At 49.7% G+C, this 26,823-nt stretch overlaps 1 protein-coding gene across 1 annotated transcript in view; it reads left to right on the top strand.

Annotated features, from left to right (window-relative positions):
• LOC123754527 (uncharacterized) overlaps positions 1-26,823 on the top strand; it is a 286,224-nt gene that overhangs the window by 133,974 nt on the left and 125,427 nt on the right. The window contains exon 3 of the mRNA XM_069326370.1: positions 13,071-13,096. Coding sequence (XP_069182471.1) covers positions 13,071-13,096 — 26 coding nt within the window. The remainder of the gene's footprint in view (positions 1-13,070; positions 13,097-26,823) is intronic.

Below are 26,823 nucleotides of genomic sequence, written 5' to 3'. Positions count from 1 at the left end.
CAGAGTGCGTGGGGGGGGGGGGGGGGGGGAATTGAGTGAAAACCCCGGTTAGGCTTCAGTGGAAGCCTCAGAACCCTCGTGGCTGCAATAGTACTCCATGTTGCAATTCTTTTGACAATGTCGTGGTATAGTTGACTAAGGCGCGTCTGGAAACATCCAGCGCATAGATTCGAACCCTCATCAAGGCCCTTGTGGATTTGTTCATTATAACTGCTAATACAACTGGTAATTTGGAGCAAGAGAATCTTGGAAGTTCTCCATGACGGCTGTTTTAATTAGTATAGTTATCGAGCAGCGTGGCTAAGTGTGGCCTCGTATGTTCTTAACTAAAGGTTTTATTACTCTATTGTGGATTATTAAAATCTTCAAGGAAAATAAATGGGTGGAGGACCACTGCCGATTGCTGCACCGCAGAGAGGTGGGGTGGGGGGGGGGGGGGAGTCGCAGAGGTGTCGAGGGGAGGGCATTCGCAGAGAGGGGGGGGGTGAGAGGTAAGGACCCCGGTGCCTGACAAGAAAATAGCAGGTCGTAAAGATGTAATCTGGTGGGGATTGGTGATGAGGCTCTCACGCAGACAGGGCAGTGTGTGTGTGTGTGTGTGTGTGGGGGGGGGGGGGTGGGGGGTGATGGAGGGGGGGTGGGGTGGGAAGGAGGGTCGATCCTAACGCATCCTCACCTTTACCTTAACACGTGTTTATGGTGTGTAAGTTAGCTGGGTATTTAGTGCTAATTGTCGTAACAGATAGTTGTGTGAAACTGTCGGCCTGGTTGTTCTGGCTCCTCCCCGGGCCCTGTCTCCCGTGGTGCTGTGCTTGTTGAGCCACGGTGTGGCTCTGCAGGTGTGGTGTGGCTCTGCAGGTGTGGTGTGGCTCTGCAGGTGTGGTGTGGCTCTGTTGGTGTGGTGTGGCTCTGCAGGTGTGGTGTGGCTCTGCAGGTGTGGTGTGGCTCTGCAGGTGTGGTGTGTCTTTGCAGGTGTGGTGTGGCTCTGCAGGTGTGGTGTGGCTCTGTTGGGGTAGTGTGGCTCTGCTGGGGTGGTGTGGCTCTGCAGGTGTGGTGTGTCTTTGCAGGTGTGGTGTGGCTCTGCAGGTGTGGTGTGGCTCTGCAGGTGTGGTGTGGCTCTGCAGGTGTGGTGTGGCTGTACGATAGCATGGCTGGGTGTGCGTGCGTACACTTACCTAATTGCACTCGGCTAACTGTGATTTCCAGATGGAGCGCCTGACCAGCTGTGTAAAGATTAGCTGCTCCCATTGTCATGTCTACTGTTACAACCTCTTTGTACTGTCCTTCACTATCTCTGTGAGTCGTGAGTGTCTCCAGCCCTCATCTGTGGCCCCTTGTCCTTCCCTGCCTTGGTCTGTCACCATCTGTGTCCCCTTGTTCTTCCCTGCCTTGGTCTGTCACCATCCGTGTCCCCTTGTTCTTCCCTGCCTTGGTCTGTCACCATCCGTGTCCCCTTGTTCTTCCCTGCCTTGGTCTGTCACCATCTGTGTCCCCTTGTTCTTCCCTGCCTTGGTCTGTCACCATCCGTGTCCCCTTGTTCTTCCCTGCCTTGGTCTGTCACCATCCGTGTCCCCTTGTCCTTCCCTGCCTTAATGTACTGGACAAATATGCATGTTATCAACCTTGTGCAAATGTTGTCAATATCATAACATCTTTGATTCGGTCTGTTCCAATGTAGTGATGGCTACCTGCCTTAGTCTGGCCTCATAGTTCAACCCTCACTATTCCGGCACCAGCCTCGATACATTCCACTGGACGGTTTTCTAGTGTGGTTGTATACTTCTTCAAGTGGAGGGTTCCACGCGGGGTCGGCATACCTCAGAATAAACCTCACGTACCATACTCCAATGGTCTCATTTTCCCAGGTTCCTAAAGTGTATTCTGAATTTTCACAAACTTATTGAAGTCATCTTTCTTTTAGTTCATCCCCTCCACCCGTAGCCTCCCCTCCACCCGTAGCCTCCCCTCCATCCGTAGCCTCCCCTCCACCCGTAGCCTCCCCTCCACCCGTAGCCTCCCCTCCACCCGTAGCCTTCCCTCCACCTGTCTGATTGTGAGGCATCTGAACCAAATGTCTCTTGATAATCCCATAAGATAAGATTTCCCCCATCCTTCTGGCAGCGGTGGGTTGGTTAAGGCGGCCTCGCCTGGTCAGCGGCCGTGATGGTGTCTGGAAAGAGCTGGTTTACGCTCTTAACTGGTTCACTAAGCTGCTGCTGATTGTCCCCTCAGAGGGGATACAGCCAGGGGGGGGGGCACTGGTATGTTGCTTAGAGGCATACCCCTCAGCTCGAGGATTAGCCTGGTGGCTGAACCTTTTCTAACTGGTTGATACTGGAATACCGGTGACGTTGCTTGTCTTGGAGATGTGTACGGGAGGTGGGTGCCGAGTCGGCTTTGTTAAGGGCGTATGGGGAAAATTGTAGTATATTCTTATGCGTTGGTTTCGTGTGCTTCCTCTTGTTATCTCCTCCCTCTGCTCCCATATCTTCGTTTTCTGTCATGTTGACTGTCTTCACGCTCTCCCTTTGTGTGTGATACTGTTTTGTGTGGGGAAGGTTGGTGCGTGTGTGGTGGTTGAGGCGCCTAGCAGTGTTATGCGGCCGAGCTATTGGAGAACTCCAATAGAGTACAACCTTTACCATCTATGTTAATTCGGTAAGGCAACGGCAGAGCTCTGCGTTCTTTGACGCGTTAGTAATATCCAGGTAACGCCATGGATCTCGCAACTGTATACGTCTGAAGAAATCGAGACGTTATTGACGTATAATCACCGGGGATGGGATGCTGTCTCGCTTACTAGTATTACATGTCCGGCACCAGTTGACGTTAGGGATTTGACAAGGTTAAGCGTAGCTGTGTATGGTGTGTGTGTGTGTGGGTCCCGCGGCCCCAGTCAGGCGCGGCCGCCACCACCAGCCGCTGAGGTAATATATACCTCATACTGGACCAGTTACTGCTACACTCACTAAAGGTGACTGTTGTCCAATAGGCAGGACTAAACTGTCATATTTTGTCCCGGTATCTAAGTCAAGATTCTGGGAGGTAGACTTTGAGCATCCGGCGCCTGAGAGGAGAGTTGGACTTGATCATCCTGCGCCTGAGAGGAGAATCGGACTTGAGCATCCGGTGCCTGAGAGGAGAGTAAGACTTGATCATCCTGCACCTGAGAGGAGAGTTGGACTTGAGCATCCCGCGCCTGAGAGGAGAGTAAGACTTGATCATCCTGCACCTGAGAGGTGAGTCGGACTTGAGCATCCGGTGCCTGAGAGGAGAGTTGGACTTGATCATCCGGAGCCTGAGAGGAGAATCGGACTTGAGCATCCGGTGCCTGAGAGGAGAGTAAGACTTGATCATCCTGCACCTGAGAGGAGAGTTGGACTTGATCATCCGGTGTCTGCGAGGACCAGTATGAGCGGTCACATTAAGCCCACGCTGCTGGTTGCACTATTCGCCACACTGCGGTAGGCCTTGCTAGTCCTACTCTCACCCGTCACGTACCAACTTGACTTGCGGTAGAGTATGTTTGTGGCGCGTGTACGAATTTCCTGGAATCCCTTTTGAGTACTTGACACGTCCTTGCCATTTCTGTATGCGCCTCCCCTATCTTCATTTAGCTAAATAAATTCTTACATTTTGTCATAAACTCCTCCTCATGTATGCTAGTCTTGCATTCTCTCTTCGTTGTTCTTATAATGTCTTCCATCATGACTAAGGTAGTCAGAGTAAGAGTGGTTGGGTAACTCTTGCGGGCCCTCACACACTACTCTCACTGTAACTGATGCTCTCTGTAATTATATTTTACAGAAATTGCAGGAATATCTCTCTCTCTTCCCCCTCCTCCATCTTTCGTGTAGCCTCTCTGACATGTTGTGATCGGAAGTTTGTTACCATCATCAGCTTGTATTTTCAGGTCTCGCCCCCTCTCCTCCTGTGTCCATTGTGTCGCATTCAATCCTTAAGGATTTAAGTCACTGCAACGATAAAACAAAAAGTTTTGCTTTTTGCGTGTGGGCCGTGCAAGTGTCGTATTGCACTGTGTGTATAAGGGCTGTGTCTGCTTCCTCATATTCCTGTCAGGTCTCCGGTCTCTCAACAGTCTACCTCTCAACCACTACCTCTATTTTCACTCTTCTAGCGTTATCTTCATGGTATAATTTCTCAAGCCATTTGATTCCTCAATGCTTTTCTCTTCGTACTTTAATTTCTTTTTTTTTTACTCTCCTCCTCCTGTTTTGAGTTCTTGATCTGGATCTCCCCAGGGAAAAAATGTGCAAGTTGTCATGCCTGTGAGTTTTGTCTCAAATATAGCCATAACGTCTTGTTTGTGCACCAATGTTCTTTACCTCATGCCCATTCGCTTTCTTAGTACTCGGGTTGAGCTTTGGCTCTTTGGTTTTGCCTCTTGACTGTCACTCAACTGAGATTGTCTCTCTGTGTACTCACCTAATTGTACTCACCTAATTGTGCTTGCGGGGGTTGAGCTTTGGCTCTTTGGTCCCGCCTCTCAACTGTCAATCAACTGGTGTACAGATTCCTGAGCCTACTGGGCTCTATCATATCTACATTTGAAACTGTGTATGGAGTCAGCCTCCACCACATCACTTCCTAGTGCATTCCATTAATTAACTACTCTGACACTGAAAAAATTCTTTCTAACGTCTCTTTGGCTCATCTGGGTACTAAGTTTCCACCTGTGTCCCCTTGTTCGTGCCCCACCCCATGAGTGTGTGTGTCTTAGTGTGTCTCAACATTTGTGCATCACAACGTGAGAATTAGTTTTCTAGATCACAACCTCTGTGTCAGGGAGGTTTGGGAAAGAGCGAGAGGGGGGGGGAGATCCGGTCCCCCATCCTTGGGGGATCGGATCTTAATGTTAGGTCTGGGATAACGAACGTAAGGGAGGGGCATGTTAGGGGAGGTAGTTATGAGGGCTGTGATGCTGGGGATCGGACGCAGTATGGCTGGGGGGGAGGGGGGGTTGAGATTCCAGGAGGAAAGGAAGAAAGATCTGAATCTAGGAGGGACAAGAGGAAGGGAGATTTTAGGGCGTGCCTCAGAGATGACAAAGACTTGAATGATGACCAAACCACACACCAGAGGATGAAGAAACGACGACGTTTCGATCCGTCCTGGACCGTTATTCATCCTGGATCATGGATAATGGTCCAGGACCGACTGAGACGTCGTAGTTCTTCATCCTCTGGTGTGTGGTTTAGTCATAATTTCTTCGGCCTCGTTATTGACTGATCGTCTGCACAAGGACATGAATGGTGAGTGTGGGTGAAATTGTTAAAGGGAGTGAAGAATTGTGCTGCTGATGGCGGAGACTACAGTGACTGAAGTGGTTTGGGTTGGGTGGTGCTGGGACTGGGGCAGAGATGGAGGGAGGTAGAGCTACGACAAGTGGTGCTGGGACTGGGGCAGGGGTGAAGGGAGGTAGAGCTACGACAAGTGGTGCTGGGACTGGGGCAGGGGTGAAGGGAGGTAGAGCTGCAAGTGCCATTTGGATTCCTATAGTCTGCGATGGCCGTGCTGAAGGTCACCTTCAGTGTGGGTCTGCGGTTGTTGTTGTTGGTGGTGCTGGTCCTGGCCACCTGGCGACCAAGCGTCCTGCGGGCCATAAGCTGCGAGCCACCGTGAAGACCCCGTCCATCCATCCATCCATCCATCCATCCATCCATCCACAGGTCTCCAGTATCAGCTACTGGTACTGGTAATGGCGCCAAACACCTTCCACTTACGGGGTATTCATGCCCGTGCCTCCTCTTGGGATGGCTTAATCTTTATCAATCAATCAATCAATCTATAGTCTCGAGTTGTGGTCACGCCTTAGTTGGCCTCTGCCCTACCTGCTGTTATCCTGCGTAATCTAGGATTATCCTTGCCTCAGCTCACGTCCCCTCTGATAGGGTAAACCCCCCTCCCTCCCCCTCCCTCCCCCTCCCTCTGCCTTAATCTCTCCTGCAGTGGCCTGTCTGGACACATGTTTCTCTGTACAGATGTGTTGCACTGGACGATTGTGTAGCACAATCCAGTTTTCACGTTCGGGCGTCCAGGCTGCTGACTCTACTTTGAAGTCTTTAATTACTAGAACCTGCAGAGTTGTCAGGCTTTCTGGCAACGTTGCAGCCTTCTTTAATTACTAGAACCTGCAGAGTTGTCAGGCTTTCTGGCAACGTTGTAGCCTTCTTTAATTACTAGAACCTGCAGAGTTGTCAGGCTTTCTGGCAACGTTGCAGCCTTCTTTAATTACTAGAACCTGCAGAGTTGTCAGGCTTTCTGGCAACGTTGCAGCCTTCTTTAATTACTAGAACCTGCAGAGTTGTCAGGCTTTCTGGCAACGTTGCAGCCTCCCTCGAGCTGCAACATTTCCAGATGCATAAATCATTTTCCTGGAAATAATTTCTACCGGTCAAACAGCCTATAAAACACAAGTTCTTCCGCACGATAAACCTACAGGAGAAAAATACAAAACTAAAAAAATATGGGATGAACGCTCAGCCGCACAGCCTTCCTGGACACATCCCGCTGGACACATCCCACTGGACACATCCCACTGGACACATCCCACTGGACACATCTCACTGGGCACATCCCACTGGACACATCCCGCTGGACACATCCCACTGGACACATCCCACTGGACACATCCCACTGGACACATCTCACTGGGCACATCCCACTGGACACATCCCGCTGGATACATCCCGCTGGACACATCCCACTGGATACATCCCGCTGGACACATCCCACTGGTCACATCCCACTGGACACATTCCACTGGGCACATCTCACTGGACACATCTCACTAGACACATTTCACTGGACACATCTCACTAGACACATTTCACTGGACACATCTCACTGGTCACATCTCACTGGTCACATCCCGCTGGACACATCCCGCTGGACACATCCCGCTGGACACGTCTCACTGGGCACATCCCACTGGTCACATCCCACTGGACACATCCCGCTGGACACATCCCGCTGGACACATCCCACTGGTCACATCCCGCTGGACACATCCCGCTGGACACATCCCGCTGGACACATCCCACTGGATACATCCCACTGGGCACATCCCGCTGGACACATCCCGCTGGACACGTCTCACTGGACACATCCCACTGGACACATCCCGCTGGACACATCCCACTGGACACATCCCACTGGACACATCCCGCTGGACACATCCCACTGGACACATCCCACTAGACACAAGCAGCATTTACGATCATAGGCGCTTATAAACAAAAAAATCAAACATGCTGTTGTGTACACGTGGTCGGTGGTTGGTCTCCACGTGCTGTTGTGTACACGTGGTCGGTGGTTGCTCTCCACGTGCTGTTGTGTACACGTGGTCGGTGGTTGTCCTCCACGTGCTGTTGTGTACACGTGGTCGGTGGTTGGTCTCCACGTGCTGTTGTGTACACGTGGTCGGTGGTTGGTCTCCACGTGCTCTTGTGTACACGTGGTCGGTGGTTGGTCTCCACGTGCTCTTGTGTACACGTGGTCGGTGGTTGGTCTCCACGTGCTGTTGTGTACACGTGGTCGGTGGTTGGTCTCCACGTGCTGTTGTGTACACGTGGTCGGTGGTTGTCCTCCACGTGCCCTTGTGTACACGTGGTCGGTGGTTGGTCTCCACGTGCCCTTGTGTACACGTGGTCGGTGGTTGCTCTCCACGTGCTCTTGTGTACACGTGGTCGGTGGTTGGTCTCCACGTGCTGTTGTGTACACGTGGTCGGTGGGTGCTCTCCACGTGCTCTTGTGTACACGTGGTCGGTGGTTGGTCTCCACGTGCTGTTGTGTACACGTGGTCGGTGGTTGGTCTCCACGTGCTGTTGTGTACACGTGGTCGGTGGTTGTCCTCCACGTGCCCTTGTGTACACGTGGTCGGTGGTTGTCCTCCACGTGCTGTTGTGTACACGTGGTCGGTGGTTGTCCTCCACGTGCTGTTGTGTACACGTGGTCGGTGGTTGTCCTCCACGTGCTGTTGTGTACACGTGGTCGGTGGTTGTCCTCCACGTGCTGTTGTGTACACGTGGTCGGTGGTTGTCCTCCACGTGCTGTTGTGTACACGTGGTCGGTGGTTGTCCTCCACGTGCTGTTGTGTACACGTGGTCGGTGGTTATCATCATGATGGTCGTACAATACAGACGTGTAATGACACAGCAGTGAGCACACCTGGTCGCTTGCTCCTCACCGCAGGTGTGTGTGTGTGTGTGTGTGTGTGTGTGTGTGTGTGTGTGTGTGTGTGTGTGTGTGTGTGTGTGTGTGTGTGTGTGTGTGTGTGTGTGTGTGTGTTCACCTAGTTGTGCTTGCGGGGGGTTGAGCTCTGCTCTTTAGGACCGTCATTCAACTGTCAATCAACTGTTACTAACTACTATTTTTTTCCACATACACACAGACACCCAGGAAGCAGCCTGTAACAGTTGTCTAATTCCTAGGTACCTATTTACTGCTAGGTTAACAGACGCATCAGGGTGAAAGAAACTCTGCCCATTTGTTTCTACCATCACCGGAGATCGAACCCGGACCTAAGGATTATGAGTCCAGAGCGCTGTCCAATCAGCTATCAGGTCCCCTGTGTGTGTGTATGGGGGGGGGGGGGAGAGTGCACGTAGGTTAACAAAGGTGTGTGTACCGTTGAGTGCCGTGAAAGAGCCCCTGGTTTAGGTCTCTAATCAACGTTCTGATGTTAGCGTCGCGTATCCTGCTGATGTTACCGTGCTTGTGAGCCTCTGGTGTTTGTGGTTTAATTACATCCATTAAAAAAGACATTGCATCTTTCTAACCCTTTCCTTACTTTCCCCCTTTTGATGCATATATATACTTTCTTGACTATTTCTCTTTTTCTCAACTTCATTACCTTACACTTATTGGAACTGAATTCTAGCAACCTTTGTTTACCCACGAGGAGGAGGTGGTGGTGGTGGGGCACTGATGGTAGGTGTGGAACACGAGGCAGTACTCAGTGTGTGGTGAACAGTGCTCTGAACGAGACGGAAGAGAGGGAGAGCAGGAGGAGAAGAGAAGAGAATGTGCTATAGCCGGATATCTGGCCTGGTAACATTACATGTATAGTGCTTAGTTCGCGGCTTACTGAGAGGAGCTCAGTGTGGTGAGACGGGGGCCATGACGGGGCGCCTCACACCTGGCTGGACACCGCTTTGGATTCGTAGTCCTGAGGTTCCGGGTTCGATCCCCGGTGGAGGCGGAGACAAATGGGCAAAAAATTATTGTTACCCTGATGCCCCTATTCACCTAGCAGTAAATAGGTACCTGGGAGTTAGACAGCTGCTACGGGCTGCTTCCTGGGAGTGTGTAACAAAAAAAAGAGGCCTGGTCGAGGACCGGGCCGCGGGGACGCTAAGCCCCGAAATCATCTCAAGATAACCTCAAGATAACCTCAAGATAACCAGTATAGTGTAGACACCCACCACACCTGTAGCGGTAGAGGAGAAGAAAGGTGTAACTCTGTAAGTCGAAGGTTAATGGCTCAACTTCCTTTACTTTGGTGAGGATAAAGATGATGAAGGGGCACAGGTGAAGGGAAATGGGAAATACAGTGAGAGTTATGAGAGCGGCCTGCCTTCATGTGTGTGTGAGGGGGGGGAGGGGGGGGGGGCAGGGGGCACCTAACCTTGCTCTCTCTGTATTTCAACATATATGGACGCCCACAACACACATACGTGACCCCCTCCCTGCACCCTCCCCCCCCACACGCCCCCCCCCCCAACACGCCCCCCAGCACCCCCCTCCCAATCCCCCATCCCCCGGTATAATAAAACCAATGATCTCCAAGCAATAACCGGTTAAGTTTAGTATTAAATTCTCTGTGGGACATTAATGTTGTCTTCGCTACACGTCACGTGCTGAGAGAGGCATCTTACGCCACTTAATTCCACTGTCTTTTACGTGTTTCAGTACACACAGACAGATTAATGGCTGAGATAAAGGGCCATTAGGGCGGCCTCCCGCCTGGCCCAGACAAGTCATTATATTTTTCAATTATTCTATAACTTAATTATAGTTCTGGGTTAATGTTGTCTGAGCCTCGTGGGAGGACACCCCCCCTCTCTCGCCCCCGTGGGAGGACACCCCCTCTCTCGCCCCCGTGGGAGGACACCCCCCCCTCTCTCGCCCCCGTGGGAGGACACCCCCTCTCTCGCCCCCGTGGGAGGACACCCCCTCTCTCGCCCCCGTGGGAGGACACCCCCTCTCTCGCCCCCGTGGGAGGACACCCCCTCTCTCGCCCCCGTGGGAGGACACCCCTCCTCTCTCGCCCCCGTGGGAGGACACCCCTCCTCTCTCGCCCCCGTGGGAGGACACCCACTCTCCCGCCCCCGTGGGATCCGGATTGGTCTTCTCACAATTGTGCCTTCCTCACTGGCTCCTACCTGGCCTCCCTTTTGTTTTTGAGTGGGGGGGGGGGTAAAAAGGAAGGAGAGGCATAGGTGAAGGGAAGTATAGAAGTGGGAAATACAGTGAGAGGTATGAAAGCAGATACATACACACATACATACTCAATTTTTCCAATTATTGGGAGAAGGATTTCTAGTCAGTATTTCATCTGGGAATTATGTACTGTGGGGCGGGGTTTGCATCTAGTAAATCGAGGCTCTTGGGCCACCAGCTATGGGAGCGGGGCGTCTCATCTTGGGCCACCAGCTATGGGAGCGGGGCGTCTCATCTTGGAGCAATCTTTCAAACATTGGGTCCTCTAACATTTCGATGGTGTTCCACACCCTGATGGCTTGGTGCTGCAGTCTGATGTTTAGTGGCTGTATGTTCAGGAGTTCGTGGAGCTCCTGGATTGTCTGATCATATGGTGGACGGTGTTTTGCTGCTCTCCTTAGCGCCTTATTTTGCACTGCTTGCAGTTTCTGCATGTTAGTTTTCTTTATGGTGTGTAGTGGTACTGGGGGATACTCTAGATGCGGCCGAACTAGAGCCTTATATAGGTGGATCTGAATGTTAGTACTGAGGCTTCGGAATCTCCTCAATTTTCCTAAGGCTGCTTTGGCTTTGTCTAGTCGGTCCCTTACATGGATTTGTATCCCTGTTCTATTTATCACAAGTCCCAGTATTCTGCCAACCTCCGCATATTGGATCGGATGGTTGTCAAGGATGATGGGGTCCGGGTTTCTTTTCGCAATGTGTATTATCTGAAACTTTTGTTGATGCTTATTTTCCATTGCTTGTCAAAGTTTTTTATGAGTTCAATTGCCGCCTTGGTCTTGTCGGCTAGTAGCGGCTTTGATGGGCCCGGTTGGCATATTATTTGGGTGACATCGTCAGCGTATGTGATGTATTCTCCATGTTGGGGTTGGGGTAGGTCAGCTGTATATATGTTGAATAGAGTGGGGGAGAGGCAGCTTCCTTGTGGTACTCCACTTTTCAATTCTATTATGTCACCCAAGTAGCTCTGCCGATATTAAGCCTAGCAGTTCTGTTGTCTATAAAGCTGCAGAGAGTAGCAGTAAATCTTTCAGGAAGTCCTAGTTCAGATATCTTATATTTTAGGCCTGTGTGCCACACTTTGTCGTAGGCTTTCGAAATGTCTCTAAGCACTATATTACACTGATCTTTTTTCGACACTGCGTTGGCTATATGCTGGTAGATCAGAGCTATAGCTGTATGGGCCCCTCTGCGGTGTCTAAACCCATGCTGCCTGGTGTTATACTTCCCTTCCTCCTCCATGTACTTCACAAGTCTCTGATTGATTATATTTTCGAATATTTTACCTTGTACTTCGAGGATGGAAATTGGCCTGTAATTTTCAGTTTGGGTTGGGGGTTTACCTGGCTTGGGGATTAGTCTTATTGTGGCATTCTTGAAGTATGTGGGGAATAGTCCAGATGCAAGAGCTGCATTTATTATACATGTGTATTGATGGAGTGCAATCACTGGTAGGTTGGATCCAATACCAATATCCAATGTACTGATAATATACTGATAATATACTGATAATATACTGATCCAATACCATCTTATTTATCTTGCTGTTGCCCGGCAAGATAAATAGCCTGGTGTCCCTCACCGGCTCCTACTTCACCGTGTGGCTAGGCCCCGTCCTCTTGACTCTCCACTACGTCCCCTTAACCTAACCTAACCAGGTGACCCACGTAACCTATCATTCCCATCCATAGCAGACGTGGATATGTACATAGTAGGCTGCATCTGTAACGTTGGTTACCATGACGTGCAGAACGCGACCGGTTTCTTGCGAGAGGAGGTGGGGGGGGGGGGGCTTAGCCTCGCCGAGGGTCCGGCTAATTACCCAAAGGTACCCAACGGTACCCAACGGTACCCAAAGCTTCCTAGCATTACTTAAATAGTGAAGTACTATGATATATTTACTCACTATAATGTTGGTGCTGAATGTACAACATGAAGAAAAAAAAACATTTTTACTCTGAAATAATATAATTTATATAACGAAATTGGGTCCGTCTAATTACCCGCAGCCACAACATTGTCGCTTGGATCGTCGACTTCCTGTGGCCTCACCCGCCACTTAGGTTCGTCTAATTTCGTTATAAAAAAGATAATATTTCAGAGTAAATTTTTTTTTAATGTTGTACATTCAGCACCAACATTATAGTAAGTGTATCATAGTTCGTCATTACTTATGAAATGCTAGGAAGCTTTGGGGAGCTTTGGGGGTGACAGGTTTCCATCCCCACGCTCTGAGAGTCCAGTCCGTCCTCCTAAGGTTCCTTAATGTCAAGAAAACGGTCAATGTAAATTACAGTGTCCTCTCCTAACCTACCAGAGGACCTAAAACAGAAAACGGGACAGTACGTCACTTTCGCCAACCGCTTCCATTTTCTAGTACGACTATTTTTTTCGCCTTAGGTAAAGCATACGAGCGAAAAGCGACGTTCTTCGTGTTAGGACAGGTTGGTGAGGACTGGCCGCACCGCTCATAGATGGCGCCACCGGTGGGTCGCGCGTGTTGCCAGAACATTGTCATGGGAATTGTCAGGCGGGAGGCGAGGGTGGCCCGCTTCTAGTAACTGTTATGTTAAAGATTAAACATTTGACTTTTTCTTTTGCAGGTGACACGCAGGCGTCTGCCGCTGAGGTGAGTCCCCAGCTGTTGTGTCGTCCCCAGCTGTTGTGTCGTCCCCAGCTGTTGTGTCGTCCCCAGCTGTTGTGTCGTCCCCAGCTGTTATGTCGTCCCCAGCTGTTGTGTCGTTCCCAGCTGTTGTGTCGTCCCCAGCTGTTGTATCGTCCCCAGCTGTTGTGTCGTCCCCAGCTGTTGTGTCGTCTCCAGCTGTTGTGTCGTCCCCAGCTGTTATGTCGTCCCCAGCTGTTCTGTCGTCCCCAGCTGTTCCGTCGTCCCCAGCTGTTCCGTCGTCCCCAGCTGTTCCGTCGTCCCCAGCTGTTCTGTCGTCCCCAGCTGTTCTGTCGTCCCCAGCTGTTCTGTCGACCCCAGCTGTTCTGTCGTTGTTCACTCCCCACTGGTGTGTGGTCGACCAGGCGAGGTGGTGGTGGGTGGGGGTGGACGACCAGAGGCGGGGTGGTGGGTGGGGGTGGACGACCAGAGGCGGGGTGGTGGGTGGCCAGTATGGTGGAGGCTGCAGGAAGCTGGACCTTGTGACCGTAGAGGACACAGCTGTGTGAGCGACATCGCCCCAGCGGCAGGGAAAACTCGCAGGAAATATTGAATCGCGATCGACCAGTTAGTCCTGGTCTGGTCACCTCTCCTGGGAGATCCTGTCATGCGTGAGTAGGCTTCCACTCAACTTTGTGTACTCACCTATTTGTGTCTGCAGAATCGAGCACTGATTCTTGGATCCCGCCTTTCGAGTCATCGATTGTTTACAGCGATGACTCCTGTCCCACTTGGGCACAATTCCTTCCCTCCCGTCCCATTCCAAATCCTTAATCTGATCCCTTCCTAGTGCTGTATAGTCGTAATGCCTTGGCATTTAAAAAAAAAAATCCTGTCCCACTTCCCTATCATTCCTAGTTTTATAATTATGAATAGAATTTGCTTCCACAACCTGTTCCTTAAGCGCATTCCATTTTTCCACTACTCTCACGCTAAAAGAAAACTTCCTAACATCTCTGTGACTCATCTGAGTTTCCAGCTTCTACCCATAGCCCCTCGTTCCGTTACTATTCCGTGTGAACATTTCGTCTATGTCCACTTTGTCAATCCCACTAAGTATTCTATACGTTCCTATCATATCCCTCCTCTCCCTTCTTCTTTCTAGTGTCGTAAGGCGACATTAGAAACATTAGTTCATTAGTTCCTTCCTACATTAGTTCCTTCAGGCGCTCTTCATATCCCATCCCTCGTAATGCTGGGACGAGTCTCGTTGCAAACTTCTGAACCTTTTCCAGTTTCCTTGTGTGTTTCTTCAGATGGGGACTCCATGATGAGGCGGCATACTCTAAGACTGGCCTCACGTACGCAATGTAAAGCACCCTAAATGCCTCCTCACTTAGGTTTCTGAATGATGTTCTAACTTTTGCCAGTGTAGAGTACGCTGCTGTCGTTATCCTATTTATATGTGCCTCAGGAGATAGGTGTTACGTCCACCCCCAGGTCTCTTTCTCACGTCGTCACAGGTAGGCAGTTCACCTTCATTGTGTTCTGTCCCTTTGGTCTCCTGTCAACTAGTCCCATTTCCATAATTTTACATTTACTCGTGTTGTCAATATATATATATATATATATATATATATATATATATATATATATATATATATATATATATATATATATATATATATATATATATATATATATATTGATAATATATGTATACGTTTTGTATACAAGACCAAAAAATTGGTCTTCCAATTTTTTGGCAATTCCCCTGTTACCAGTGATTTGTTATACACTGTGGAGAGTGGCAGGCACAGTGCTTCTGCTCCTTCCTTCCTCGTGTGTGTGTGTGTGTGTGTGTGTGTGTGTGTGTGTGTGTGTGTGTGTGTGTGTGTGTGTGTGTGTGTGTGTGTGTGTACTCACCTAGTTGTACTCACCTAGTTGTGTTTGCGGGGGTTGAGCTCTGGCTCTTTGGTCCCGCCTCTCAACTGTCAATCAACTAGTGTACAGATTCCTTAGCCTATTGGGCTCTATCATATCTATATTTGAAACTGTGTATAGAGTCAGCCTCCACCACATCACTGCCTAATGCATTCCATTTATTAACTACTCTGACACTGAAAAAAATCTTTCTAACGTCCCTGTGGCTCATTTGGGTATTAAGTTTCCACCTGTGTCCCCTTGTTCGTGTTCATATACATACACACACCAGTGTGTTCACGCACACTGGTGTGTGTGTGTGTGTGTGTGTGTGTGTGTGTGTGTGTGTGTGTGTGTGTGTGTGTGTGTGTGTATTCACCTAGTTGTGTTCACCTGGTTGTGATTGCGGGGGATGTGCACTGGCTCCTTTGGCCCGCCTCTCAACTGTTAATCAACGGATTTTTACACACACACACCTACCTACCTACGTTCCGAGGAAGCAGCCCGTAACAGCTGTCTAACTCCCAGGTACATATTTACTGCTAGGCAACAGTGGCATCAGGGTGAAAGAAATTCTGCACATTTGTTTCCGCAATCGCTGGGGATCGATCCCTGGTCCACAGAACTACGAATCCTGAGTGCTGTCCTCTCAGCCACCAGGCGCCCTCCTGGTGTGTATGTGTGTGCGTGTGTATGTATGTATGTATGTATGTGTGTGTGTGTGTGTGTGTGTGTGTGTGTGTGTGTGTGTGTGTGTGTGTGTGTGTGTGTGTGTGTGTGTGTGTGTGTGTGTGTGTGTGTGTAAATAAAAATAGTTTTCCTTGACCCGAAAACCGTTTCATGTGAGAACATAAATACCGTCAGATAAATTTCAATGACCAATTTATGTCTGTCCAATATTGCCTTTAATAAATTGCGTGTGTATGTGGGTGAGAGGTTGTGCGTGTGAGGGGTTGTGGGTAAGGGAGGGGGGGGGGGTGTTAATGTGTTGGGGGTTGTGAGAGGGGGGAGGGGGTTGCAATATCAGCTACCTGCTCGCCCCCCTCTGCACCCTGCACGCGTTTCCTGTCATCTACATGTGCACGTAACTTTGCACCATGCACGCTCTACGGCTAAGTTAGCCCGTTGGAGAGGGCCCCTGGACACGCGCTGCGAGGCCCTCCTAAACACAGCCTCCCCTGCCACAGCCAGCATGGTGGTGCTGGACACCATAAACCACCGTAATTCTGACGTACTATACTCCGTCTCTTGGTCCTGGCGCGCACCACCGCCGCTCTCAGGCCGGCCGCCCACCCAACAGTTCCGTCAATTATGGACAAACTAACTTCGTTGTAAGTTCAAAGTGCCAATTTCAGAATTGTGAGTGGCGCTTTAAATTCCCATTCCGAATTCCAAGACTTTATTTGGGCAAAAGAATTCGAAGGGGTAGTTAGGGGTTGTGTACGGCGGGGGGGGGGGATGGTGGGGTGAAAGGGGAGTGTAGGATGGGGGGATGGGGAGTGTTATGGGGGTAGGGTAGGATAGGGAGAGGGAGAGGAGGGCAGATTGGGGCTGGTAATGGCGCGAGAAGATCTGTGGGGGAACCATTGGACGTGGGAGTGTTCTCTAGATTTAGGATCTGGGACGTGAGGGTTCAGTTAGTGTGTGTGTGTGTGTGTGTGTGTGTGTGTGTGTGTGTGTGTGTGTGTGTGTGTGTGTGGGCGTATGGTTGGGTGTGGGCGTGTTGTGAGTGTGTGTTGTGGGAGGTAGTGAAGGAGTGGTGCCAGCCTACATTACCTGTAGGACTCTCCCTGCTCGGGGCCCTAAGCGTCACCCGCTAAGCCTCATACTCACCGCCATCTGAGGTGCTGGACCAGTATTTATGACACACTTGCTGGCCTTGAGGTTATCTTGAGATGATTTCGTGGCTTAGCGTCCCCGCGGCCCGGTCCTCGACCAGGCTTCCTTTTTGTTACCCACCGCCCAGGAAGCTGTGGTGTCGAAGAGGACAGTGTAAGAACTGAGGAGCGTCGCCTCAGTAAGGTTACTGACCGGTCTTATTAACACATTATTGAACATGTGGCAGCGTGGTAAAGGCCAGCTTATCGTTTACATGAAAACAAACGAGCAACGATACTCCCCAAAACTGGGGAGTAGTTAGACCAGTTAGACCAGCCCAAAACTGGCTGGTCTAACTGGTGTTTAGACTAGTTTTAAGGGTTATAGAGCAGAATGGTGGTCTCCGCGGCCCCTTCACCGGCAGCACACAGCTCCCAACACACTACAATTGCACCAAAATGGTGGCGCTGTATTCACAGGTTTGTATTTTTTATTTTTGAGAGTCCCTTGATAAATGCGGCCATGGAGTGGCTGTCCATTAAGTGAGGTGCGTGTGGTGGAACAAGTGGTCAAGTCGGGAGGGGAGACTTCTGATGTGGTGTAAAGGCAGCCTTAAGATCTCTATATACTAATTACAAAGATAAATATATCAAATTCAATTCTGGCTGAGTAATGTGAGCAGCTGCGTGAGGCCCTCAAGACACGCTCCACCAGCCGCTACTGCTGCTCTGCGTCTACTGCCGCTCTGCGTCTACTGCCGCTCTGCGTCTACTGCCGGTCTGCGTCTACTGCCGCTCTGCGTCTACTGCCGCTCTGCGTCTACTGCCGCTCTGCGTCTACTGCCGCTCTGCCGCTACTGCCGCTCTGCGTCTACTGCCGGTCTGCGTCTACTGCCGCTCTGCGTCTACTGCCGCTCTGCGTCTACTGCCGCTCTGCGTCTACTGCCGCTCTGCCGCTACTGCCGCTCTGCGTCTACTGCCGCTCTGCGTCTAATCAGATACAGACAGGACAACAACGCACTGTGTTGCGTCATTCCTGACTCACGACGCCACAATTAACATTTTGTCTCCGTGGAAGACGTGAGATATCAGTAAGATATATATAGACGTAACATATATTAGTATCTTACGTCTAAGATACTAATATATCTTATATATACAACTGTATCTAAGTATAAGATATACAGTTGTATCTAAGTATAAGATACAACTGTCAATCAACTGGTTCCTGAGCCTAATGGGCTTTCTCATATCTACATTTGAAACTGTGTATGGAGTCAGCCTCCACCACATCGCTGTCTTATGCATTCCATCTGTTACCTACTCTGACACTGAAAAAGTTCCTTCTAACGTCCCTGTGGCTCATGTGGGTACTCAGTTTCCACCTGTGTCCCCTTGTTCACGTACCACCCGTGTTAAACAATTTATCTTTATCTACCCTGTCAATTCCTTTGAGAATTTTGTAGGTAGTGATCATGTCTCCCCTTACTCTTCTGTCTTCCAGTGTCGTGAGGATGCATTTCACTCAGCCTTTCCTCGTAACTCATGCCTTTTAGTTCTGGAACTAGCCTAGTAGCATACCTCTGAACTTTTCCAGCTTCGTCTTGTGCTTGACAAGGTACGGGCTCCATGCTGGGGCCGCATACTCCAGGATTGGTCTTACATATGTGGTATACAAGGTTCTGAAGGATGCCTTGATTCCTTGCATAGTCAGGTATCTGTGAGAACAGGTCACACGGGTAAACAAAGACTTCTCGTAAAGTTGTGGGTCTCGCGTATTAGCCTCGAGTCACTCGGAGCATCATAACACAGACGAGAGTGACTGGTAATCCCCGTCACCTTATTGACTTGGTTCCTCACAAGCACTGAAGCAGTTGCACAAAACACGATTCGTTCCCTTTTAACATTCAGAGTTAAAAGTTTGCATGTGATAAATTGAAACATTGTTTGTATGGTGGATGAACGAGGCTTGGAGGGTGTGGAGGGCGCGAGCCAGCTAGCTGTGTTTGCCGAATAAACTAACTGGTTTTCTGCACAAAGGTGAACTCCAATATTCGGTAGGCAAAAAAAAAAAAATATAAAAAAAGGACCCTGGTATGGCTCGGATAAATTAGCCAGCAACAGTTTGTAAATAAAGTTGTGGAACAGCTGAAGCTTTCATCTGTTTTCCTCCTGGGTCGAGGACACGGGGGAGGGGGGGGGGACCTGGTCGTCTGTACCCTCCCTGGAGTCGTCCTGGGCCGAGAACACTGGAGACCTAGTCATCCGTACCCTCCATGGAGACCTCCTGGGCCGAGAACACTGGAGACCTCCTGGGCCGAGAACACTGGAGACCTCCTGGGCTGAGAACACTGGAGACCTCCTGGGCCGAGAACACTGGAGACCTCCTGGGCCGAGAACACTGGAGACCTAGTCATCCGTACCCTCCCTGGAGACCTCCTTGGCCGAGAACACTGGAGACCTAGTCATCCGTACCCTCCCTGGAGACCTCCTGGGCCGAGAACACTGGAGATCTAGTCATCCGTACCCTCCCTGGAGACCTCCTGGGCCGAGAACACTGGAGACCTCCTGGGCCGAGAACACTGGAGACCTCCTGGGCCGAGAACACTGGAGACCTCCTGGGCCGAGAACACTGGAGACCTCCTGGGCCGAGAACACTGGAGACCTCCTGGGCCGAGAACACTGGAGACCTAGTCGTCCGTACCCACCCTGGAGACCTCCTTGGTCGAGGACAACTCACAGAATTCCTACTAGTGACAGGCATCACTTGTAAACAGGAAGTGGAGGAATGGCGGCGTGTTCTCCACTCTTTTTATTAACACATTTAGCTACATGTGCAGCTGCCCTAGACTATATGAAGAGGAGTATAGTATGTGCCAAGAACTAGCTGCAAGATGCTCCAGGTCCCCATCACACAGGATGGTTAGTCGTACAAACGCATATGATGACTAAGCACATATGGCAGCCAGAGTCTGCCCTAGCCAACTCTGGGCGCATTATGAGGATATCCTCAAGAACACAAGAGTTAATAAGGTAGTAGTGATACTACTGGAACTCCCCATCCTACAGGATGATTTTGCGCCAGCACCGAGATTAAGTCTGCGGACATCCACTGCCGGGTTTCACTAACAATATTTCGGTAACACTGTTGCCGCCAGGGTCACTGAATTTCTCCTCTGGTATGTACTGTAAGTCACAATGAACGTCGGCACACAGCCTCGCTTAGTACTCTCTTTCCACCCCGTTTTCTTGATCCTCTTGAGGCCCACATAACTCCCCACCTTGTGGGCACGATGTGTAAAATAAACAGATCGCCGCTTGTTTTAACAGGCTCTAGTGTGCTACTCCAATGACTTCAGCTGTTGACATGTAGTGAAACGGGCGCCAGTCTGCTCCCACAATGTTCACGGCTCACCGTTGCTAGTCTACGTGTTCACTGCCAGTTTTCCTCTTTCACTGTTCTCATTACTGACAGTAGCATAAAACTGGGCTGATGAGGAAAGGTCCACTGGCTGTACAGTCTCTCTCTCCCAAACAAAAAAAAAAACACTGGTTCAGCCCGCTCCATGGGGTCACGAGGCGGCCAGACACTGTCAAGCGGGCGGAGCCTGCAGTAACTTCCCTCGTAACGTATGGACAGCGAGTGACATGTCTCGGCCAATCACGAAACGGACTCGGTGACGCATTGTTTACGTAAGACCATCTCTGGCTTGCCTTACGTCACGTATGAGGCGTCGTCGCCTGGTAATAACGTCACAGTTGCGCTGAGCGCCATTTCGAATTCTGGAATGCTATAAACTGTACACAGAACACAAAGAAAGAGAGAGAGTTCATACTTAATTATACACATGTTAATGAATGAGATATTATGGGGCGGTCGCCAATATGGGGTATAATACGGTGTGACTCAAGGCACCATGAATACCTTTATCTCCTAAAAGTAAATTTGGTGATCTGATCCCAGGTATTGGTGATTTATGATGATGTACTGGTGAGTAGTTGCACTAGTAGTTGCACTAGTGAGTAGTTGCACTAGTGAGTAATTGCACTAGAGAGTAAATATCGAAAGGAAGGGAACTATCAGGAGAAAGTGCTAAGCCATTTCAACTAAATAATGAATGAATATAAAGTTTGACTTTTGGCTAAGATTTCCAGGATCGACGAGGGCCACGCTTGCGCTTGGCGCCGAATATCCTGGAACAAATAACGTGTCTCATCTCTGTTACTATTCACATGATGGATGATTATAACACGTTCACTCCAGGCGCTGTCTGCACTGGAAGCAACAAGAGGTTACATCACGCCGTGCCATCGGCGTCCGTACTCGTGCTGACGGAGTGTGAAGTATGTATGGTGCTTGACGAAGGCGCTGACCCCGAGGGCCCAGCACTGGCGCTCTACGTCACTCAGCGTTATAATATTAATTTTGATAGCTTATTTAACATTCACAGGACTGACAACCAACATTGGTTGTTGTGTTTGAATGCACTGGGAAAAGTAACATGACTTTGGTTCAATTACAGTTTCCAGCTGGAATAGTTTTTTTTTTTTTTGACTGTTCAACCTTCCATTGGTTTTAGTGAGAGTCGTAATCTGGTGTTTTCGCTATATTGTGTAGTAGTTGGTGTGTGTGTGGGGGGGGGGGAGGGGCGATGATGGTTGGTGTGTGCGGGGGAGGAGGGGTGATGGTGGTTGGTGTGTATAGGGGGAGGGGCGATGGTTGTTGGTGTGTGTGGGTGGAGGGGCGATGGTTGTTGGTGTGTGTGGGTGGAGGGGCGATGGTTGTTGGTGTGTGTGGGTGGAGGGGCGATGGTTGTTGGTGTGTGTGGGTGGAGGGGCGATGGTTGTTGGTGTGTGCGGGGGAGGAGGGGTGATGGTGGTTGGTGTGTGTAGGAGGGGGGTCGATGGTGGTTGTTGTGTGAGTGTGGGAGGGGGGGGGAAGGGGCGAGGGGAGGTGCCATAGAGCAGGTGATAGCGTCCTGCAGCGCTCATATACAGCGTGAAGCATCAGGAGGCGAGTGTTCTCCCGACACTTACTGTTACCAGGGTCATATACACGGGCGCCACCTGAGCAATACGCCCTCACACAACGCTCCTGTAGAGGGGTCGAGGGGCCCAGCCATCACGGGCGGGAGGTGGGAAGGAGAGAGCGAGGGGGAGATGGAGGGAAGAATGAAGGGGAAGATTGAAAGCAAAAGTGAGTGAGGAGGTAGGGAGGGAGAGGGAGGGGATGGTAGGCACCTAACCAGGACTCTCTACACACTACTCGTGACCGTCCTGGGTGGAGTAGTGTGTAAACGATCATCTTCACCAGAACGTGTCGCTGGCTGTAGGAGAATCGCTACTGGCGCAGTGGGAGGCCCCCTACCCTCGCTCCTGGCAGACTGTCAGCTGTTCTCTGTAAATGATTCCACTTGTTACCCCCGAGTGTTGCGCACCAACCAATAGCCTGGATTAAGGTGCCAGCGAGCATCTTGGTTGTTCCTGCAACCATAGCCTCCCACGGGGTTCGTCCTCTACACGGCCACCACAACCAACCCGCGAGCCACAACGTGTTCAACCAAGAACAGCAGGTCACATCCAACACTAACTCCATAAACACCAGGCGTGAAGAATTTGACACGATTATCATCGTTACTCTTCCTCGGCACTGACAAGTTCACACTGACTTGCTTTGACAGCGGTCAAATTGCAGGTTGCCAGGGGCGTCATCCACAGGCCTCGGACCGCGCGTCCGTGTGGACCTCGGACGCGCGTCGTGAAAGCTGTCCGTCACTAAGCAAGCTATCAGCCTGCTAAACTCTTGCCAGTTTATAGTTACTTACGAAAGCCTTCACCAGTATCAGCTTTCCATGTACGCCTCGTCTCCTCCAAAATTAGAGTAGTAATCGGTCCTGTATTCATTAACAAAAACAGAGACTCCTAGAAAGTAGGTTGGAAGATCAACTGACCGCTGCTTACCTTCTCGGCAGCTCAAAGTTCAGCGAGTCCCACCACAGACCAATCAGACTGATCGACGACGCTACGTCATGTCGCAAAGTGCCTCCTAATTGGTTGAGCTCGTCCAATAAAATACCACTAAACTTTACCACCTCTCTTAATGGTCCAAACTCAGTCTCCCGATAGCGTGACATATGTGAAGTCAACACATATCCGGTCTCCATATATCTTCTCCAAAATTACAATTGTTTGGTTGAAATAATACTGCAATGACCCGGCAGGACATTAATTCATACTAGTGCAAAGGAAATATTGGTTGGGAGTCATTTAGCTCGAGTAGCGAACGTATGACAAGATGAGGGAGGACCCGACACACCGTGTGACACCTTGTTGTCAACTTCGTCTGTGTGTTCTCGACACGAACTGTAACTTGCGCTACAGTTTGTGACGTAACCCATCGCCTACCCACGGGAAGACATCAACACGAGAAGTCATAACCTGAGCCACATGGCAGAGGATATCATGCATGCTGCGTGAGAATTCAGTCATCATAGGCTGATGTTTTCTTTTGATAATTACTTATTTAACATAGACATAGGGTTGAGGGGGGGGGGGGGGACGCCGCCTATGATATGCCCACACCAATTTAGTGATATAACTGTTCCCGAGCCCCCTAAGTGGTACGGTCACAACCAAGGCTTGATTTGCCTTGTTCTGAAGGCTTTCCCTTCATCCCATCTTCGCGGGACGTAGGGAGTCGTCTCTTGTAGTACAAGGTGAGCCGCCACAATTATACCTAATCTGCCTCGACTTCTCTCCCTTATATCTCATCTATGTTGCTCAATCGTTAACCGACTCGAATTCGTCACAAGTTTACTTAGAAATAAGTCTAATAAACTGGCCGTGTGAAAGTGCTGGCTGCCAGATGTATTCAATGTGTACCTTATACAATTTTTCTTAAATTTAATAGAGCATATCCGTCATAATAAAGCTTTAAATGAATTATAAAAGTTAAAAAAAACAGATTTTGCTTACAACGAACAACAAGGTTTCTCGATGCTTAGTATTCTACGCCTCGAGAAACTAGCAACTAAGAGTTTTCGTCCCGGAGAACTCTAGTTCCTAGTTAGGAGAGAGAGAGAGAGAGAGAGAGAGAGAGAGAGAAAGAGAAAGAGAGAGAGAGAGAGAGAGAGAGAGAGAGAGAGAGAGAGAGAGAGAGAGAGAGAGAGAGAGAGAGAGAGAGAGAGAGAGAGAGAGAGAGAGAGAGAGAGAGAGAGAGAGAGAGAGAGAAAGAGAAAGAGAAAGAGAGAGAGAGAGAGAGAGAGAGAGAGAGAGAGAGAGAGAGAGAGAGAGAGAGAGAGAGAGAGAGAGAGAGAGAGAGAGGGAGAGAGAGAGAGAGAGAGAGAGAGAGAGAGAGAGAGAGAGAGAGAGAGAGAGAGAGAGAGAGAGAGAGAGAGAGAGAGAGAGAGAGAGAGAGAGAGAGAGAGAGAGAGAGAGAGAGAGAGAGAGAGAGAGAGAGAGAGAGAGAAGGGGGGGTGGGGGGAAAGCGAACAAAAGAACAAAAACGATACTGGGAGGAGGGAGTGATTGTGTAGTGGTGGAAGAGAGGGGGAAATGGTGAAGAGCGAAAGAGAGATTGTGAGAGAGGGGGCAGGAAGAGTGAGAGGAATATACACGTGTGTCCCGACGTCTGGGATGCGCAAGGATATTTGACCTGCGGTGAAATTTGTGAATAATCCACGAGAATTGTTGCCAGACTTCATGCTCCGCAGATCACATGGAATTGTTTACCGCACAGTGTGAAGTGTGTGTGTTCACTATTTGTGTCTTCAGAATCGAGTTATTAGCTCTTGGACCCCGTCTTTCTAACCAATATATTTTTCCTCTATTATGTCTACTACATATATTTCTCTTACACGCACACATCCCTAGGAAGTAGCCGTAGCAACTGTCTAACTCTCAGATCCCTCTTTACTGCTAGGTGAACAAGCTAAACAGGGTGAAAAAACTCTGCTTGTTTGTTTCTGTTTCTGCCGGGGATCGAACCCCGGTCCTTAGGATTACGACCCCAGAGCGCTCTCCACTCGGCTGCGAGGCCCTTCAATGTATGTGTGTGTACTCACCTAGTTGTACTCACCTAGTTGTGTTTGCGGGGGTTGAGCTCTGGCTCTTTGGTCCCGCCTCTCAACCGTCAATCAACAAGAATTGTGTGTGTGTATGTGTGTGTGTGTGTGTGTGTGTGTGTGTGTGTGTATGTGTGTGTGTGTGTGTGTGTGTTTAAACTCCATCTGCTTGACTTGATGTGAATTTGCATTAATATCAAATATAATTCTATATTTTATTTGACTGATAATAAAATTACCATATCTATAAAATAAGATTTCTGTTTTTGTCTGACTTTCAAAGGATAGAGGCCATCTGCTTGGGGTAGGCTCATCCAACTTTGCCGGGTGACTGTTAGGTGGTTGGGGGCGGTCATAAGCGTGTCGGGGTTGGCCTCATTTCACCCCTTAAGACCCGATCTCAATCCAACCCCTCTTCCCCCCCCCCCCCCATCAAGTCTGAAATTGTGTACTTTGCACAGTTTTTTTAATTTCTTCATAATATTAGAGATGACAAGCAAAATGCATGATCTGGTTGTAAAATTGCATTCTGGGGGTTCTCGGACCCTTAGTTGCACAACCCAATGGTGTCGACCCGGGCACCGAATCAGATGAATCACGTTTCATTTGATTACTCTCGAGGAGTAGAACACTCCCGAAACCCTCTCCAGGTACACTCAGGGTACCCTAATAAAATTGCTACTGAAACAGAAGTGTCTTAGCAGGCATAAGAAAGGTCATTTAATAAAGAAAAGTCATTTAATAAATTGAAACTGTTAAACGTGAAATTTTTAGCAAATATTGTTTTTAAGTCATTGTTCGTAATGAGTTTTTATATCATTGTTTTTAATTACATAACAAAAAGAAAATAGCCGCCTAGTAGGAATGCAACTGGGTTCGTGGGTCATGCATCAGTGACGTTCAGCACGACCAAGGAAGGCAAATGTCACAAATGTACCTATGATGTGAACCTGTCATAGGTTCACATCAATAGGTACAAATTTGTACAAATAGGTATTACGTGACTGAACCTATCACACAGGTTCTACCATGTGTCTCGTCTCAAACTCGATCGCTTGAGACGGTTCACTGGACAGCAACTCTGCCGTGGTGACTATACATGCTTGCTGATGCTCACAGCCACACCGTTGTGTCCGAGTAAGTGAAACGTGGGTAGCACAGCGCGTAGACTTTTTCGTGAATCTTGCGAGATGATCATTTTAGAGCGACAGTTACCCGTATTCCTTTTCGTGCTCTTGAGAATATCCTCGTCGCGGATCCAAAGTTTACCAGTGCTGGCTGTGGACCACATTCCCCTGCATACCAGTCCATTATGTGAGATGATGATTTTTCAAATATCACATAGATAGAATTCTATGTAGTAGATAGTATCTACTTCTTAGATAAAAATCTATGTAGTAGATAGTATCTACTAATTGTATACTAAGAAATTGATAATATCACACTTGTTAGAAAAGGAATTGCATCAATCCAGGAACGTTCGGAAGGCGAAGCTAGGAGCCTAGCTCAAATCTTCAAGCACACGTAGGCGAGTACATCTAGGCGAGTCTTCCTGTGTGTGTGTAATGCAACTTTTTTGGTGACCACTGACGTCCCCTGTGGCAGCCTGTGACGTCCCCTGTGGCAGGCTGTGACGTCCCCTGTGGCAGGCTGTGACGTCCCCTGTGGCAGCCTGTGACGTCCCCTGTGGCAGGCTGTGACGTCCCCTGTGGCAGGCTGTGACGTCCCCTGTGGCAGGCTGTGACGTCCCCTGTGGCAGGCTGTGACGTCCCCTGTGGCAGGCTGTGACGTCCCCTGTGGCAGGCTGTGACGTCCCCTGTGGCAGGCTGTGACGTCCCCTGTGGCAGCCTGTGACGTCCCCTGTGGCAGCCTGTGACGTCCCGTGGCAGGCTGTGACGTCCCCTGTCGTAGGCTGTGACGTCCCCTATGGCAGGCTGTGACGTCCCCTGTG

The sequence above is a fragment of the Procambarus clarkii genome, chromosome 18, assembly GCF_040958095.1.
Source record: "Procambarus clarkii isolate CNS0578487 chromosome 18, FALCON_Pclarkii_2.0, whole genome shotgun sequence".
Classification (NCBI taxonomy): Eukaryota; Metazoa; Arthropoda; class Malacostraca; order Decapoda; family Cambaridae; genus Procambarus; species Procambarus clarkii.
Note: the sequence above shows the minus strand (reverse complement) of the source record. Positions and strands in the feature narration are given on the sequence as shown.